General features: G+C 47.1%; 1 protein-coding gene across 1 annotated transcript in view; it reads right to left on the bottom strand.

The window, feature by feature from the left end:
• The window catches only part of LOC126281621 (paired box protein Pax-6-like), a 411,130-nt gene that overhangs the window by 211,837 nt on the left and 179,215 nt on the right, over positions 1-20,078 (bottom strand). The window contains exon 5 of the mRNA XM_049980743.1: positions 11,606-11,771. Coding sequence (XP_049836700.1) covers positions 11,606-11,771 — 166 coding nt within the window. The remainder of the gene's footprint in view (positions 1-11,605; positions 11,772-20,078) is intronic.

Below are 20,078 nucleotides of genomic sequence, written 5' to 3'. Positions count from 1 at the left end.
AAAATGTTAGATCGTTATCTTTATTGATAGCAGAGAAGAAGGTACATAAACTTGGCTTATTTAACATTGACTGCATAGCCTCTGCAAATTCCCCAAGAGCACTGTACTCGTCGTCTGGCAACGGCACCCTTCTTCAAAATGGTGCAGTTCTGCGAGCTGTCTAAACATTGGCGTATCTTTGCAGGGTTCGATTTCGCGGTCTTCGCCGCACGAATCTCAGTGGGAACTGAGCCAACACGAGCGCGCTCCACTGCTGGCAATCTGGCGTGGCGCTTTCAACTTTATTTCGGCTAGCCTCGGGGCAAAACTTTGGCCGCTGTTTCAGAACGTTTATGCTTTTCCGGACGTTTTATCCGTCAACGCTTAATTAGATCCGCCCGGGGCCAGCGGCTTAACAAAGGCAGCTTCAAATGGCTGGGGGTAGGGGGGGGGGAGGGGGGGGGGGAGGCCTGTGTGCTTTGCTGGCTGCGGCGGTTGTGGGCGGCGCTTGTACGCGGGCGTCGGCGCAGCTACAGACGCCGTGTCGCGGGCAGAAGGGCGTCGGACACCGTCTCTGGCGTGAGGGCGGCGATGGGTGGATGGGTAGTTGAAGAGCCACCGGTGTATCAGTCCTGCGGGGCAGCGAAACTTCTGGAGCAGTTTCTTTCGTCTAGGGTTCCAGCTTCGACCAGATCCAGCGGAAATCGAACGACATGAGTGATTCTTCGAGTGGGGAGAGACATACACCAGATCTGGAAGACCAGGTTCCACAGGCAGCTTGTCGTTTTTCCAAATCTGGTGTACGCACAGTCCCCTGCCTCCCTGCACGTTCACACGTTAATGTGCCTGAATGATCACACAAACGCCCCAAAAGGGCTTGAAATGTTGTGTGATGAGGTTGGTGTCGGTGAGGGTTCTTGTTTTGGTATAGCTGTGATGCCTCCCGACCGTTTCCACATGCTTGGCCCTACACAAACACTATCTCAGCTTCTTCCCGGCAGGAATACTGGGCCATTCTGCTTCTTACAGCACGCTGCGTCAACCACACTGCCTGCCACACACAAGGAACATACGGCACGTGGTCAGAGGAACTCTCACTCGTCAGCGCCATCTACCATGGGAGCGGTGAATTTCCGGACACTTGTTCATAGTGCCTTTTCTCCTCCATTTCCAGTCCCGTCCCTGCAGTCTGTTATTAACGTTTACCTTATATATATATATACTACTGGCCATTAAATTTGCTACACCAAGAAGAAATGCAGACGACAAACGGGTATTCATTGGACAAAAATACTAGAACTGACATGTGATTACATTTTCGCGCAATTTGGGTGCATAGATCACGAAAAATCAGTACCCAGAACAACCATCTCTGGCCGTAATAACGGCCTTGATACGCCTGGGCATTGAGTCAAACAGAGCTTGGATGGCGTGTACAGGCACAGCTGCCCATGCAGCTTCAACACGATACGACAGTTCATCAAGAGTAGTGACTGGGGTATTGTGACGAGCCAGTTGCTCGGCCACCATTGACCAGACGTTTTCAATTGGTGAGAGATCTGGAGAATGTGCTGTCCAGGGCAGCAGTCGAACATTTATTGTATACAGAAAGGCCCGTACAGTACTTGCAAGATGCGGTCGTGCATTATCCTGCTGAAATGTAGGGTTTCGCAGGGATCGAATGAAGGGTAGAGCCATGGGTCGTAAAACATCTGAAATGTAACGTCCACTGTTCAAAGTGCCGTCAATGCGAACAAGAGGTGACCGAGACGTGTAACCAATGGCACCCCATAGCATCACGCCGGGTGATACGCCAGTATGGCGATGACGAATACACGCTTCCAATGTGCGTTCACCGCGATGTCGCCAAACACGGATGCGACCATCATGATGCTGTAAACACAACCCGGATTCATCCGAAAAGATAACGTTCTGCCATTCGCGCACACAGGCTCGTCGTTGAGTACACCATCGCAGACGCTCCTGTCTGTGATGCAGCGTCAAGGGTAACCGCAGCTACGGTCTCCGACCTCATAGTCCATGCTGCTGCAAACGTCGTCGAACTGTTCGCGCAGATGGTTGTTGTCTTGCAAACGTCCCCATCTGTTGACTCAGAGATCGAGACGCTGCAGCCATGCGGTTAAGATGCCTGTCATCTCTGCTATTGATACGAGGCCGTCTGGATCCAACACGGCATTCCGCATTACCCTCCTGAGCACAGATTCCATATTCTGCGAACAGTCATTGGATCTCGACCACACGCGAGCAGCAACGTCGCGATACGATAAACCGCAATCGCGATAGGCTACAATCCGACCTTTATCAAAGTCGGAAACGTGATGGTACGTATTTCTCCTCGTTTCACGAGGCAGAACAACAACGTTTCACCAGGCAGCGCCGGTCAACTGCTGTTTGTGTATGAGAAATCGGTTGGAAACTTTCCTCATGTCAGCGCGTTGTAGGTGTCGCCACCGGCGCCAACCTTGTGTGATTGCTCTGAAAAGCTAATCATTTGCATTCACAGCATCTTTTTCCTTTCCGTTAAATTTCCCGTCTGTAGCACGTCATCTTCGTGGTGTAGCCATTGTAATGGCCAGTAGTATATAAGGATGGCTGAAGCGTGAACGCAGCCTGTGCGGTGGAGGCAGTCGCAGCCGCGGTCCCAAGGCGCCCTCCCCCAAACGAAGCGCCGCTCCGCGCCATCTTCAATCGAGCGGCGGCCAGCGTCGCCCTGGAGACGCCGGTGCCGCCACACCTCGTCCTCGCTTCTACCACCCCCCCTCCCCCCACCCCACCCACACTTCCGCCCTGCCCCCTCCTCAACCAGTTGCCGTAGCTCGGCCAAAGTTTTTGAGTCGGCTTCGATTTCCATTCGGATGCCAAATGCTCGTCCTGTGTGTGTGTGTGTGTGTGTGTGTGTGTGTGTGTGTGTGTGTGTCACGTTTACATGGGCTCCTAAATCCGGTTTACCGTATAGCCGATTTCCCAACGCCGCTCGTCGTCGGTGATGTAAACACTCACGAGGCACACCCACAACATTCCCTACGTCATCGCCCGTGGTACGTCCAATATGCGAATGATTTGACGGAGTTATCGTCCTCTGGTGATATTTATGCTAAGCTAATGACACTTCCTATCGTTAACTTCGCCTGTTTATCTTAATTACGTTCACTAATTATAAAATATTCACTTAAAACCAACGTTTAAAATCCACAAATAATAGGAATGGGTGTACTAGTTCTAAGGCTGTAATTATTTTACGAAACATGTCTACTTTGGACCACAGATGAAGCGACTGAAGTTAAAGTTTACGATTAACATCCCTCTGTTACACATTACGATTAAAAACAAAGAAATGGTATGTGCCCATTGTACGAGTATTTATCTCACGGTCCCCTTCCTGGGTGTTGGTTATTATTTTACTAACGTAGGGAGCCACCTAGCTTCGGCAAAAGGAGAGACAGCATTAAGAGAAATATCTGAGGCAACGCACACAGGTTGATTCTTTCGAAGATGTAGACAGCAACCAGCCATTATCGATAACCTTATTTATTCGTATAAATAGCTCCGCAACATGCTTTGAACCGACAGTTTTATCTTTTGATGGATGTTCACATTAAGATTCACGATTCTTGACGTTTACGTAAGTTTTTGGCTCTTTATTCCTGAAAGAAAGGATATTTCGGAGACATGGCTTAGCCACAGCCTAGGGGACGCTTCCACAATGTGACCTTCACTCTGCAGCATCACACACATCCATGCCCGAGGCAGGATTCGAACCTGCGACTGTAGCAGTCGCACGGCTCCGGACTGAAGCTCCTAGAACCGCTCTGCCACGGCGGCCGGCTAAAATTATTTCACCATTTATTTCTCGCCTTTCAGAAATGCTCACTGCAGTACACGTTTCGATTTGAGCGCCACCTCTCTGGGACTTCACTTCCATGTTTTACAATCGTCACATGCCATGACTCGATTAGGGCGGACTGGTACATACGCGTAAGAGACTCACGCTGTTATGGCGTCACATCTTACACACGGGACTCCGGGGTTCGCCTCACAGTTGGCGTGTTCGGAGTGTCAGAGCACAATGAAGGCACAGATTTTCAGTACTCATTCGTACACACTGTCAGGCGGTGACGTGTGTGGTGAACCGGACTGCCAGACGCAATCAATATCTGCTGCGTTACGGAAGTGTTTGGGTATTCCGAGAAGCACTTTATCTGGGACTGCTCTCACGAAACGCATAAGCCGCAGGATTGGAAACAGTCCACTTACACTTTCCTGAGATAGGAGTGGCTTCGAAGCAGCTCGTGACGTGCGTGACGATCCGCCTAGCGACTTCCAGGAAGACGTTCAGACGCTCAGAAGTTGGCCGTCGCAGTGTAGGGACTGCGCGGCCACCGCTGCTCTACAGCCACGGTCTACGATGTGAGACCTCACACCCGACGAACACTGAGTCCTTGATGTCACAATACCGTATTGCCGCACTCCCTCTGCGTGCGTCGCATGTCAGACACGATATCGTTCGCCTTAAGGCCTTGAAGACAGTTCAAGCCGAAGTCCGTTCGCTTAGCAATGACGGACTCCTAAGACAGCAGAAATCATAAGCTTGCTTTAGCATGTCACCGAGCAACGTACCGATATCTACTGGCGTAATTTGCCACTCTGAAGCCTCCACGAAGCCTTTTTAGTAACATGTCTCTACATCACTGTTTCTATCCGAACTAAAACGTGACCATCGAATTCAATGCGTTTTAAAGCGTGTGCAGACATACGCTGTGGTGTTGGTGGTAGCACTATTAAACGCGACTTGGCAGCAAATCAACAGTACTGTTCGTACTGATGATGTTCCTGTTTCATGTATCCCACAAACCAGGACCTGATGATGATCATCTTGTGTATGGAAATTGGCAACACAAGAGATCCACTGTCGGTGTATATTCCAACACGAGTTGTGTAAAAACGCAACAGTAAACACTGGAAACAGGGTGCTACAAAAGGAGTTTAAGTATGAAATGGACAGATAGAGTGCGTAGCGTAGAAAAACTATGACGAATAGTGTAAATAATAAATCTGTCGTTCTGAAGAAAGAACAACTTTTGCCAACTTATACAAAACTAATTAATTCGACATTGCATGTACGTGTGGAAGGAAAGAAAAATGTTGGGGCATACGAAAGATCTCAAAATCAGTTTCTCAGGAAAGATATGCGTCATCTACACAAATAATTTGGCCTCTAGGAGCCCACTGTGCACAATAGTACCAACCCGAAGCATAGTGTGTGCGGAGAAGGTGAGCAAGCGAACACCTGGAATGGAAACAGGATCAGTAGTGCCGGTTCTCTTCACCAACAAGGAGGCGGCCAAGTACCACTGTTCGTGTCAGACACGCACTACCTCATACGTCCAGCTTGTTGACGGCTAAGTCATGCGTGGGGCCGTATCATATTTGGATGTCGGTCACCTATCATCGCTGTTGAACTCAATTTAACGGCTGTGTAGTATTGAGGCAGGATCCTGCACGCCAATGTCCACTCCTACAATCAACAAACTGACTGTAGGTTCGTCTTTCAAGACGATAACACCCTAGTACGTCGAGTCCATCTAGTGAATATCTTTCTCCAGGAGGCAGATATCAAACGAACAGAATGGCCTGCAGTTTCTGCTGACACGACGCAGAGCGTGCTTGGGACCAGTTGACACTTGAGTACGTCTTCAAGTGATCTGGATGGCAGTAGGATAACCATTTTTGACGAGTGGCGCAGGTTTGAACACCGAAGCCTCGACACCATGTGCACAATATGTCAAGAAGTGTCTACGCTTGGCACAACGCTCAGGGTGTTCAACAACCTCTCCAACAGACCGTATCGACAGCGTCTCGGAGGCATCACAGCTAGCGAGCCCGACCACTCGCAGCACACAGCTAGCTAGGCATGCAGGCACACGTTAGCCTTCGACAGAACGCCGCAAGAGCTGTTACAAATCCCGCTTAGCTATTATTTGGGTATCGACCCGCCCGTGGACTTTCGCTTTCTGGTGACCGTTACTGCTGTCGATGGTCTAGCGCTGTTTATGGATTACGTATTTGTCAGGACCGAACATAAAAGGGTGAAGTAAAAGGGGTACCGAATGTTGCACGGCTAACACATCAACAAATTTTTGATTCCACAAATACGTTAAGATGTGCAGTTTTTTTAAAGAAATAGTCTTTGTCTTTAATTCCGTGCTCTCACTGAATATAAGCCTACATGGTTGCCGGTGGAGAAAAAATTGTCAGCAGTTTATTCAACTGATCTTGATGTTGCTGGTAATGGTAGGAATGCAGACATCAAAAGTTTCGCCAAGTGCACGGGGTTTCAAAAAGATTCATGCGATTTCACTCAGCTATATTTTCAACCGTAATGAAGCACAAATTTGGGGTGAATTTTAACCTAAGCGTCGAAATTGCAAATTTGCCTCGGCGCCAGCTGGAAGCTGCCGGTTCATATGGTTGCCGGTAGGAGTGCACATTCCATGGATCATTTTGCACCATAAATCGTGATAATCTGGAGCGAATCATTTCACATTCACTTCACAAATTAATTTGTTCACGTGGTTGCATGGTGAAAATTTCTAAATTTTTTTTAGAAAAAGAGATGTACAGACGTGAGCTAGTAGTTCCTACCCTCCACCCTTCCTACCCACCACCTTTTTCACATTATAACAATAGAAATTATTCTGCGGAATAGGAGGAGTTGCCAAGGAGGAACTTTGTCAGTTCGTTTTCAAATCTTCTTTTGCTGCCTGTCACACAGTTTATGTCTCTGTATAAGTGCTCAAAACTTTTTGTTGCAGCATTGTGTACCCATTTTTGTGCTAAAAAGAACTTTAGTGGGGAGTAATGAACGTATTGTAACTATGTTCACCATTCCAGACACCGAGCGAGATGGCGCACTGGTTAGCACACTGGACTCGCATTCGGGAGGACGACGGTTCAATTCCGCGTCCGGCCATCCTGATTTAGGTTTTCCGTGGTTTCCCTAAATCGCTCCAGGCAAATGCCGGGATGGTTCCTTTGAAAGGGCACGGCTGACATCCTTCCCCGTCCTTCCCTAATGCGTGAGACCGATGACCTCACTGTCTGGTCTCCTTCCCCGAACGACCCAATACCCCACAACCATTCCAGACGGAGCGTGAATCGTGCTTGGGTAGCTCAGGCAGCCGGCACGGTAGCTCAGCGTGTTCGGTCAGAGGGTTAGCTACCCTCTGTAACAAAAAACTGAGTGAACAGATCAACGAAGAACCTAAATGGGTGTCATCGGACGTCCGCCCCAAACATATTCAACGAACAATATAGAACAAAATGAGATAAAAAAAAGATGGTAGAGCACTTGCCTGCGAAAGGCAAAGATCCCGAGTTCGAGCCTCGGTCCGGCATACAGTCTTAATCTACCAGTTATTCCTTTTGAACAATTGATTGCTTACAACAAATTTCATGAGGGAATAAATATACTGTAAAGCTGTAGTCAGAATGCCCAACTCCTTAAACATATGACTGCGAAATGATCGTGGGTGAGCACCACATAATATTGTTACAGCACGTTTTTGAGGAACGAAGACTTTCTTTCCTAAAGATGAATTACCCCAGAACATTATTCCATATGACATTATTGAATGAAAACATGCTAAATATCTCCAACTTACAGATTTGTGTTTCTCCAAGATTTGCGATGATCCTAAATGCAAATGTGGCTGAACAAAGTTGTTTTACGAGTTCCAAAATGTGCTTTCTCCAGTTTAAATTCTCGACGATTGTAAACTATAAATTATTATAGTAGGCACAGTAACTCTTACTGAGTGCTGCACTACACATGAAAGTGACACAGATACAATACATTATTTTTGAACAGTCGCCGGGTCCGTAAACAATGGTGGGAATGTCCGTCCTATCACTCGTTCATTTCCTCGACGACAGAAATCCTCTCATTGGTTAAGGAGCCATTCGAGAAACGCTGTGTGAACGCCCTCATCGTGGGAAAATTTGCAAGTTATGTGAATCAGTTCCTCGATTCCGTGAACATTATCGTTTGTCGTCGATGGCAATGACCTTCTTTCCCCATCAGCATCGACAACGATTGCGTGACCTCTGCCAAATTGTTGGCACCATTTCACCACAGCTGGAGACGACACTGCATTTGGTCCATACACGGCCAGAATTTCACAGTGAACCAGTGTGCAGTTTAGATGTTCTGTCAACAGGAATTTTACTATCTCACGTACTTCAGCTTAGGAGTATGCCTCCAGCTGTCGCGCCATTTGGCTCCCACTCTTTGATGAACCTGTTAAAGCAACAGAACTGTCTGCAGGAAAGTCAGAACACGTACTCTTTTAGACAACGCGACTCTCTTGTTACGCTGTGGTCTTAGCTTGGGAGGCACGTGTAACTTAACTTTTTGAAGACCGTCGCAACAGGTGTAATACAAACACGATCCACAGGCGCCGGTGGGCCAGTCGGTACCAACCGACCACCCTGCCATCCTTCGCTAACAGCGTTATTGGATGCAGTATGGAGGGGCACTGTGTCTGCACCCCCGCTGTCCCAGTCACATTCTCAGTTTTCGTCACCTGGAGTCGCTGCTACTCACCCCCCCCCCCCCTCCCCCACAATTGGCATCACTAGGCCTAAGTCTACCCCGCTCCATTCATGCTACCAGGGAAGAAATTCGATTGAAGTTCCAGGAATCTAACCCGGCTCTCCGTACGGCAGTCATCTGTGCTGACCATTCAGCTACTAAGGTGGTCTGTAATAGATGTACCCTTGTAAAATAATATAATTCCTACAGGAGAAGTCCTTTGTAGTCCTATGCGTAAGTCAAAATCCACCATAACTTTCTGTATTAATTCAAGTACAACAAATTCTTGTGAAATCGGAAGAATCTTTAGGTTAAACCCTGTGTTATACGAATTACACCATGGCATGTATCCAGTGGAGAGACTGATCATCTAACACCCAAACCAACAGGTATAGACACTCAGATCGGTACCAAAGATACAACGTATGTCGGTAGAGTATCAAGCAACACACAGGTTTAGTTCGTACTATGTGCTGCCGAGCAGTAGAACATGCATAAACGGCAGTTAAAAGTAACACCTGATCCACGAAGCACAGGAAAACGGTATCTGTTCAGTGTTTGTTCTGCAAATCTCTCGTGAGTGATATGGTAATGCATGTGGTGGTCGTAGCAAAGGTCACACTTTCAAGCACTACTGATGACAATTTTTGTAACTATTCACGTGTCAATCTTTTAAAAGGGAGAACATTTTTCAGAGTTTGTAGCGATGTTATTTCGAAAGTCTGCTTTTACTTTGTTAGTTAACGCTTTGAAATTATTATTGACCTTATTATTTTGTTTACTACTACTACTACTACTACTACTAATGCTACTGCTATTATTATTACTTCCACACGAGTTATGCAACTATTATTTTTCGCTTCTGATTGTATATTCTATGGCACTACACATGTACTATGTATGTGTATTGCTTTCAAAAAAACGAAATGAAAGCAGACTGTCAAGAGAAAATTGCTATAAACCCCAAACATCGTTTTATATGTGTAAAAATGTTGTCGCATTTAACACTTTCATGCACAATGCAGTAAAACAAAATCCGTCGCGAGGGTTTGAACCCACCACTCTTTGGACGGAGATCAAACGCTCTACCAAGTTTTTTTTTAATCTCATTTTGTTCTTAGCATTTGTTCGTAGCGTACGTCCGATGACACCCCTTCAAGTTTATCGGTAATCCATTCACCCAGTTTTTTAAGTTTATTTTTATTTATTTATTTTTTATTACAGACGCCAGCTAGCCCTCTAATTGAACACGCTGAACTACCAAGCAGGCTTGTACTTCATCACGGAAGCTATGCAAATGTGTTATTCACAGTTATGATTTTTATATGCTTCGCCAATCTCGTTTTACTTTTAATTAACTTTTTGCTAGCATTCTGTTGCATACGAACTACAGCGGAGTTGTGGTTAAGTCTTTGAGACACACAACGTTTGATACCGATCTGAATGCCTGACATCCGGAGGTTTGGGTGTATGTAAAATACACAGGTAAAACTTTCGAAACCATCTGATTCAGTATTAAAAAAAGTGTACACTATTGGCCATTAAATGCTACACCAAGAAGAAATACAGTAGATAAACGGGTTTTCACTGGACAAATATATTATACTAGAACTGACATGTGATTACAATTTCACGCAAATTGGGTGCATAGACCCTAAGAAATCAGTACCCAGAACAACCACCTCTGGCCGTAATAACGGCCTTGATACGGCTGGGCATTGAATCAGAGCTTTGATGGCGTGTACAGGTACAGCTGACCATGCAGCTTCGGCACGATACCACAGTTCATCAAGAGTAGTGACTGGTGTATTGTGACGAGCAAGTTGTCGGCCACCACTGAACAGACGTTTTCAATTCGTAAGAGATCTGGAGAATGTGCTGACCAGGGCAGCGGTCGAACATTTTCTGTATCCAGAAAGGCCCGTACATGACCGGCAACATGCGATCGTGCATTATCCTGCTGAAAGGTACGGTTTCGCAGGGATCGAATGAAGGGTAGAGCCACGGGTCGTAACACATCTGAAACTTAACGTTCACTGTTCAAAGTGCCATCAATGCGAACAAGAGGTGACCGAGACGTGTAACCAATGGCGCCCCATACCATCACGCCGGGTGATACGCCAGTATGGCGATGACGAATACACGCTTCCAATGTGCGTTCACCGCGATGTCGCCAAACACGGATGCGACCATCATGATGCTGCAAATAGAACCTAGATTCATCCGAAAAAAAATGACGTTTTGCCATTCGCGCACCCAGGTTCGTCGTTGAGTACATCGTCGCAGGCGCTGCTTTCAATGATGCAGCGTCAAGGGTGACCGCAGCCACGGTCTACGATCTGATAGTCCGTGCTGCTGCAAACGTCGTCTAACTGTTCGTGCAGATGGTTGTTGTCTTGCAAACGTCCCCATCTGTTGACAGGGATCGTGGCTGCACGATTCGTTACAGGCATGCGGATAAGATGCCTGTCATCTCGACTGCTAGTGATACAACGCCGTTGTGATCCAGCACGGCGTTCCGTATTACCCTCCTGAACCCAACGATTCCATATTCTGCTAACAGTCATTGGATCTCGACGAAAGCGAGCAGCAATGTCGCGACACGATAAACCGCCATCGCGATAGGCTACATTCCGACGTTTATCAAAGTCGGAAACGTGATGGTACGTATTTCTCCTCCTTACACGAGGCATCACAACAACGTTTCACCAGGCAACGCCGGTCAACTGCTGTTGGTGTATGAGAAATCAGTTGGAAACTTTCCTCATGCCAGCACGTTGTAGGTGTCGCCACCGGCGTCAGCCTTGTGTGATTGCTCTGAAAAGCTTATCATTTGCATATCACAGCATCATCTTCCTGTCTGTTAAGTTTCGCGTCTGTAGCACGTCATCTTCGTGGTGTGGCAATTTTAATGGCCACTAGTGTAGTTATCTGTAAGAAGTACTGTAACAGGCCCCATCAATCAGAGAAAAGACAAGAGGAGAGGAAAGTGAGGCGAGGTAAGGCGAGCGTTACCTGCCGAGGATCTTGGAGACGCAGCCGTTGGAGACCTGCAGGATGCGCGAGATGTCGCAGGGCCGCGCGCCCGAGTGCGCCAGCTCGACGATCTTCTGGCGCGTCGAGTCCGGCAGCGGCCGGCCGCCCACGAACACGCCGCCCAGCTGGTTGACGCCGCTGTGCCCTGCAACACACGGCCGGCGCTCGCTACTGCCCACCACACTGTGTCTGCTGAGGCGCAGCCGCCAGCTACTGGCCACCACACTGGTGTGCGGCTGCAGCTGACAGCTACTGGCTACAACGGTGGTACGAGGTTGTGACTGGCGAAATGCAACCACCAGCTACTGGTTATCACGATGGGAGGGGGCTGTGGCTGGTAACGAGCAACCACCATACACTGGCTTCCACGCGGGAAGGGGATGTGGCTGGTGAGAAGCAACCACCACATACTGGCTACCACATGGGAGGGGCTGTCGCAGGAGAGGAGCAGTCACTACGAGGCAGCGGCAGCTTGCGTCAACACATTTACTGTATTTACCTACATTCTGTGATCAAAAGTACCTGGACACCTATTAGTGGACGTTACTATGGGGTGTGTCCACCTTTATGTCGCCTTGAACTGGTGAGGAAGAACTGCCAGCTACTGCAACACACTGGAGAGGAGACTGGCCACTGAGGAGAAACTACCAGAACTGGCCACCATATTGGGACGAGGTTCCAGATAGCGAGGAGCCACTACCACATACTTGTCACCACAGCTAATAGGTATCAAGCTAGGATGGGGCTGTGTCTGGTGAGGGACAACCACCCCCTGCTGGCAACAACACTGGAATGTCGCTGTAGTTGCTGGCTGCCACATTCGGGAGGGGACTGTGGCTCGTGAGGAACAGCCATCAGCTACTGGCTATCACAATGTTACATAGCTGTTGATGGTCAGGATCAACCGTGGGGAAGTGGCTGGTCAGGAGCAACCACCTGTTACTGGCTTCAACATTGAGGAGGAGCTGTGGCAGGAGAGGAGCAGTCACTACGAGGCAGCGGCAGCTTGCGTCAACACATTTACTGTACTTACCTACATTCTGTGATTAAAAGTACCTGGACACCTATTAGTGGACGTTAATATGGGGTGTGTCCACCTTTATGTCGCCTTGAACTCCACTGCAGCACTATCAGTGAGACGTCTTAATGTCTACGAACGAATGGCAGTCCATTATTACTCAAGAAACGATAGCAGAGAAGTTAGTGACATTGGCTGCAGGGTGAGGTTCAATGTCGTCACTAACTCTTCCTGAAGGTGGTTCATTGGATCAGGCCAGGACTTTGGGTGGGCATTTCAAGAATGTTTTTGATGATGATGATGATGATGATGATGACGATGGTTTGGTATGTGAGTCCCTCAACTACGAGGTTATGAGAGCCCATATAAATTCCCAACCTTCACTCAGTCCAATTTCGCCACTTTCATGAATGATCATGAAATGATGAGGACAACACAAACACCCAGTCATCTCGAGGCAAAGAATTTTATTGTCCACCATCATTGCCTCACAGATAGAGCTTCATGACAGGGTGCATTGCCATCATTTCAAAACTGTTCCTCAACAGTATGCAGTACACAACGTTGTAAAATGTGTTCATATCCTTTTGCATTCTGTCACTCAGCTGTCATCCAATGACTAGCACTCGTTCGATCGCTGAACTCTCGTGGTTGACCCACTCAGTAGTAAATGCTTCTCTGCTGGTAATACTGCCTGCCTCCCTGCATACCGGCAGGTCAATCTCTCTCGGCATTTGCTGGCCAAATCTGCATTACATGAATATGTCCGAATACTTTTGATCAGACAGTATAGACCCAGACACTTTCTATGGAAATGAGATGAGAAGTTTAGTGGAAGAATCTAAATATCACAGGCTGCCTGGGTGCTTGTTAAACCGGGGACCTACGTGTGCGGCCCTGAGAACGTGACAGACTTTTCATCTTAGAGGGCAACAGTACCCACACTATGTTCATTATGTAGGTGCAAAAGAAAGGTGAAGAGTGTGCATCGAGGATATTGATATAACCATATTGGTTTGTGTTCACGGATATGAGAATCGATGGGCCTCAATCATGGTATCAGAAACACGCAAACGACTCCAGGCTGACTACACTCTCCACACAAGATTAGTTCATGCCAGGTTTGAAATCAATCGCACACTGACAAAGCGTGACACTGGTCTCAGGTCGTATCAGATATGGTTCAAATGGCTCTGAGCACTATGGGACTTAACATCTGTGGTCATCGGTCCACTAGAACTTAGAACTACTTAAACCTAACTAACCTAAGGACATCACACACATCCATGCCCGAGGCAGGATTCAACCTGCGACCGTAGCAGTCGCGCGGTTCCCGACTGAAGCGCCTAGAACGACTTGGCCACCGCGGCCGGCCACGTCGTATCAGTTCCATCTTTTTTGTTCAGTGTTCTTACGTCGTGTTAATATGGCTGCAGTTGATACGCCATACCTTGTAGGCACACTGACACAAACGAATCGTGGAGTGTTATTCACGACGTGATCATTACGCTGTCTGTTGGCGGTCAACGTTGAAATCATTATCAGTACATCTACCATCCCCCAAATGGCGTATGCGTCCATCGGATCGAATTCGACGTCGTCACTCCAGATGTACTATTTTTTTTCGGCTGTGTATTTTAGTAAGTACTGAAGTCGTTCTTCGCAATGATTTTATTTTACGCTTACTATTGATGCCATCCTGTATCTATCATCTATTTGCCTGACTGACATCCAGAATTTGTAAATCTCCTTAGGTACCTTTACAGCAATACTTGGCGGAGAATGTCTCTGATATCGTTAAGTTCCGTGACCTGGCCCTGGTTGTGCCATTCGGCTCCGACCGTCCGCCATGTCATCGCCTGTCAGCATACCGTTCTCCCGGTCGCTGTCGGGTTACTGGACACCGGACGGCTACTGATCGGTGGAGTGGCTGATCAGGTGGCTTCACGAGGTTGTTTGCACCCCTACCAGCCCTCTCAACAAGGGAAATATCCCTGGCAGTACAGGGAATTGAAGACGGTCCTGCGTATGACAGTCAGATGCACTGTCCACTCAGATACGGAGGTTGATATGCCTCTGGTGCGAAAATCGTCTTCCCACTTCTCTATTCTACTCGCGAATGTTGCTTGGGAGGAATGACTATAGGGGAATCTGTGCGCGATCTCTAATTTCTCTTATTCTCGTCGTGGTCATTTCGAGACGCATTTGGGAGATTTTTCTTCCAGATATTCATTGTTCCAGTGTTTTACTGTTTTACAAAACAAAACACACAGGAGAAACACGGATGAGAATAGCTGTTGACAAAACTGCAAGCAAAAATCTCAAGAAGGCCAATATACCGCAGAGAATGTCCAGTATATGGCGATGACGATGATGATCATGATGTTGCTGCTGATCATGACGACGGTGATGCTGATGATAGTGATGCTACGGTGATCATTGTTCTTCAAAGCTGTCTGCAGCTTTTTAAGCCAGAAAAACTGTTTGTCGAAATGCAGTTAACGTTCACAGAACGGAACGTTTAGTCACGACAGCGAGAGCCTTAGCTTCAACGCCTCACGCAGGCTGTGTTGTGCGACGGACGGACATTTACACTTGTTGGCCGTTGCTAAGCGATGCGACGCACGGGATTTTTAACGGTAGACTGCCCCCCAGTGCTGTCAACATCGCAGATGAGACGCCGCCGGGCCTTTGAAAGCCGGCCGGCCGGCGGCGGTCGCGTGTGGTTGGTACGCCTGTCCCTTAGTTAGCTTATCACCCATCGGCAGCACAAAGGCGCAGAACCGGTTCGCTTCGTCCCTTCACAGAGCGCAGAGGCCTAGTTGAAATTCCTCAGCCTGCCGGGATGGCTTCCGCGGTCCTCATGCTTGGCGCCCCAGATCTGGGCTGACGCTAACGTGCACATCACAATGGATGATGTAACGTGTGCTCGATAAGTCATACAAATGGAAGGTGGTGTGTATAAGAGTCTAACTTACTCAGTTCACTAGACAAACAATCGAACAACTCGTGTTATTGAGTTCTATTACAATTAATCAAATACAAAACTTTGGCAATTATGCAGATGTGCCGTAAGCAAACGGCGACATACGAAATAATGTCTTTGCAGTGACTGCTGATGTCTGACTGACAAAAGTCTGTCCTGAACTGCTGTCGAAGTGGCTAACCCTGAAGCTGCTATACAAGTAGCTGACGAAGTGGGCCGCGAGCAGTCGGGGGCGGCGCTGTTGTCCTCTTCACGTAGGGGCCGCTGCTGTCGCGTTGTCCTCCTGGAAGGGAGGGCGGTCAGCGTGCGATTGGCTGACTTCTCCTCACAGCCTTCTCTTCCCTGTCGTTCCCCACTGGCGTGCCGGCGCTGACCTTACGCCGTAACAGAAGGGGACTAAGAAAATTTAAATTTTTATTCCGTTGTCCCTATTGACATCGAAGCTTAATTGCACTTGAAAGTGGAAGACATCAAATGTACGTTAAAGTATATGCTCCACAGGAGAACTTACGGTGTGTGGCGGAGAATACCTCTTCTACACAATCTGCACCCCTGCCCTGTTCTATTCGCGACTGGCGCATGTGAAGAATGGACGTCGATAAACTTCCGTGTTGGTTTACCTCACTTTCCCGTCGTGGTCACTTCATAAGATGTATGTGGGAAGATGAAATGTGTTTACCCGCCTCTTCTTGGAATGTACGTTCTTCGACTTTCAACACTAAACACTCCGTAATTCATAATGCATGTCTTGTAGCGTCCATCACCAGAATTTGTTGGGCATCTCCGTAGCGATCTCCCGCCGACTAAACGACTCCGTGATGAAAAGCGCTGCTGTTCGTTGTATCTTCTCTATTCCCTCCATTACCCCAATCTGTCAAGTGTCCCAGACTGATGAACTGTACTCAAGAATAAGGTGAACAAGTGTTTTGTAAGTCACTTCTTTCATAACTGAATAACATTCTCCTTACGACTCTTCTAATGCATCTCATCCAGGTATCTGCGTTATCTGGTTCTTCTTCACTTTTGTCCGTATGGTTGCTCATAAGGTTTTTTTACTTTACTTACTGATTCTAATGATCTGCGGTGAATAGTGGAATCAAAATGTAGTGGACTGCTTCACGTTTTTATGCGCAAAACATTACATTTATTTGCGTTCAGGTTGAAGTGTCAGTCTCTTCTCCCAATGTCAATCCTCTGCAGGTCTCCATGCTTTTCGGTACAGTATTTTACACTGAAGCGCCAAAGAAAGTGATGTAGGCATGCATATTCAAATACAGATATACGTAAACAGGCAGAATACAGTGTTGCCGTCGGCAACGCCTACGTAAAGAAACAAGTTACTGGCGCAATTGCTGGATCGGTTGCTGCTGCTACAGTGGCAGGTTATCGAGATTTAAGTGAGTTTGAACATGGTGTTATAGTCGACGCACGAGCAATGGGACTCAGCATTTCCGAGGTAGAGATGAGGTGGGGATTTTCCCGTACTACCATTCCACGAGTGTAGCGTGAATATCAGGAGTCAGGTAAAACATCAAATCTGCGAGATCGCTTCTTGCCGGAAAAAGATCCTGCAAGAACGGGACCAACGACGACTGAAGAGAACAGGACTGCAGCCCTTCAGCAAATTGCTTCAGATTTCAATGCTGGGCCATCAACAACTTACAGCGTGCGAACCATTAAACGAAACACTATCGATATGGGGTTTCGGAGACGAAGGCTCACTCGTGTACCCTTGATGACTGGACGACACAAAGCCTTACGCTTTGCCTGGGCCCATCGACACCGACGTTGGACTGTTGATGATTGGAATCGTGTTGTCTGGTCGAACGGGTCTTGTTTCAAATTGCATCGAGCGGATGGACGTTTACGGGTATGACACAACCTCACGAATCCATGAACGCTGCTTGTCAGCAGGAGACTGTTCAAGCTGGTGGTGGCTCTGTAATGGTGTGTGGCGTGTGTAGTTGGAGTGATATGGGACCCCTGATACGCCTAGTTACGACTCTGAGAGGTTACAGTACGCAAGAATCTTGTTTGATCACATTGTGCATTCCGACGGAGTAGGGAAATTTCAGGAGGACAATGCGACACTTACTACGTCCAGAATTGGTACGGAGTGGCTCCAGAAACAATCTTCTGAGTTTAAACACTTCCGATGGCTACGAAACTCCCCAGACATGAACATTATTGAGCATATCTGGGATGGATTGCAACGTGCTGTTGAGAAGACATCTCCACCCCATCGTACTGTTATGGATTTATGGACATGCAAGATTATCGTGTAAATTCCCTCCAGCAGTACTTAAGACGTTAGTTGAGTCCACGCCACTTCGTGTTGCGGCACTTATGCGTGCTCCCGGGGGGCCCTACACTATATTTGGCAGGTGTACCAGTTTTTGTGTCTCTTCAGTGTATAAAAACTCGAACAGGCGCGAATACGACTTGCTTTTTGAGGGTTCCATACAAACTTAATTATGTATGTACGTATATAGTTCTGTAGCCTTCGAGGAGCGAGTTTCCTAGTATTAAAATATGTAACATGAAGGGGTATATTTCTGACGGCATTGACTTAAAAGCCCAAATTTCTTACAGTGACAAGGGACGGTAGAACTTATTATTTGACATTAATCTGAACGTGATACTTCATCTACATCTACATCTACATGACTACTCTGCAATTCACATTTAAGTGCTTGGCAGAGGGTTCATCGAACTACAATCATACTATCTCTCTACCATTCCACTCCCTAACAGCGCGCGGTAAAAACGAACAACTAAACCTTTCTGTTCGAGCTCTGATTTCTCTTATTTTATTTTGATAATCATTCCTACCTATGTAGGTTGGGCTCAACAAAATATTTTCGCATTCGGAAGAGAAAGTTGGTAACTGAAACTCCGTAAAAAGATCTCGCCGCGACGAAAAACGTCTTTGCTGTAATGACTTCCATCCCAATTCGCGTATCATATCTGCTACACTCTCTCCCCTATTACGTGATAATACAAAACGAGCTGCCCTTTTTTGCACCCTTTCGATGTTCTCCGTCAATCCCACCTGGTTAGGATCCCACACAGCGCAGCAATATTCTAACAGAGGACGAACGAGTGTAGTGTGAGCTGTCTCTTTAGTGGACATGTTGTATCTTCTAAGTGTCCTGCCAATGAAACGTAACCTTTGGCTCGCCTTCCCCACAATATTATCTATGTGGTCTTTCCAACTGAAGTTGTTCGTAATTTTAACACCCAGGTACTTAGTTGAATTGACAGCCTTGAGAATTGTACTATTTATCGAGTAATCGAATTCCAACGGATTTATTTTGGAACTCATGTCGATCACCTCACACTTTTCGTTATTTAGCGTCAACTGCCACCTGCCACACCATACAGCAATCTTTTCTAAATCGCTTTGCAACTGATACTGGTCTTCGGATGACCTTACTAGACGGTAAATTACAGCATCATCTGCGAACAACCTGAGAGAACTGCTCAGATTGCCACCCAGGTCATTTATATAGATCAGGAACAGCAGAGGTCCCAGGACGCTTCCCTGGGGAACACCTGATACACTTCAGTTTTACTCGATGATTTGCCGTCTATTACTACGAACTGTGACCTTCCCGACAGGAAATCGCGAACCCAGTCGCACAACTGAGACGATACCCCATAGGCCCGCAGCTTGATTAGAAGTCGCTTGTGAGGAACGGTGTCAAAAGCTTTCTGGAAATCTAGAAATACGGAATCAACTTGAGAGCCCCTGTCGATAGCGGCCATTACTTCGTGCGAATAAAGAGCTAGCTGCTTTGCACAAGAGCGATGTTTTCTGAAACCATGCTGATTACGGATCAATAGATCGTTTCCTTCGAGGTGATTCATAATGTCTGAATACAGTATATGCTCCAAAACCCTACTGCAATCCGACGTCAATGATATAGGTCTGTAGTTAGATGGATTACTCCTACTACCCTTCTTAAACACTGGTGCGACCTGTGCAATTGTCCAGTCTGTAGGTACAGATCTATCGGTGAGCGAGCGGTTGTATATGAGTGCTAAGTAGGGAGCTATTGTATCAGCGTAATCTGAAAGGAACCTAATCGGTATACAATCTGGACCTGAAGATTTGCCCGTATCAAGCGATTTGAGTTGCTTCGCAACCCCTAAGGTATCTACTTCTAAGAAACTCATGCTAGCAGCTGTTCGTGTTTCAAATTCTGGAATAAACTTTTAACCGTTCATGAGAAAAAGGGGTCTGAACAGATGGATAGACTGTGCGGGCGTCAAACTGATCTTATAAGGATTCCGTTTCTACCGATTAAGTTCGGTACCCTAAAACATATATATATATGGAAACGGGAAAGTAATCTAATGAAGAGTCGTTAGATTATAATGTTGAGTCTCCATATCCAGTGGTGAAGAAATCGTCTGGATGACCCAGATAAACTCTCAATTTGCAC

This window comes from Schistocerca gregaria, chromosome 7, assembly GCF_023897955.1.
Source record: "Schistocerca gregaria isolate iqSchGreg1 chromosome 7, iqSchGreg1.2, whole genome shotgun sequence".
Lineage (NCBI taxonomy): Eukaryota > Metazoa > Arthropoda > Insecta > Orthoptera > Acrididae > Schistocerca > Schistocerca gregaria.
The sequence above is the reverse complement of the archived record's forward strand: the minus strand, read 5'-3'. Positions and strand labels throughout refer to the sequence as shown.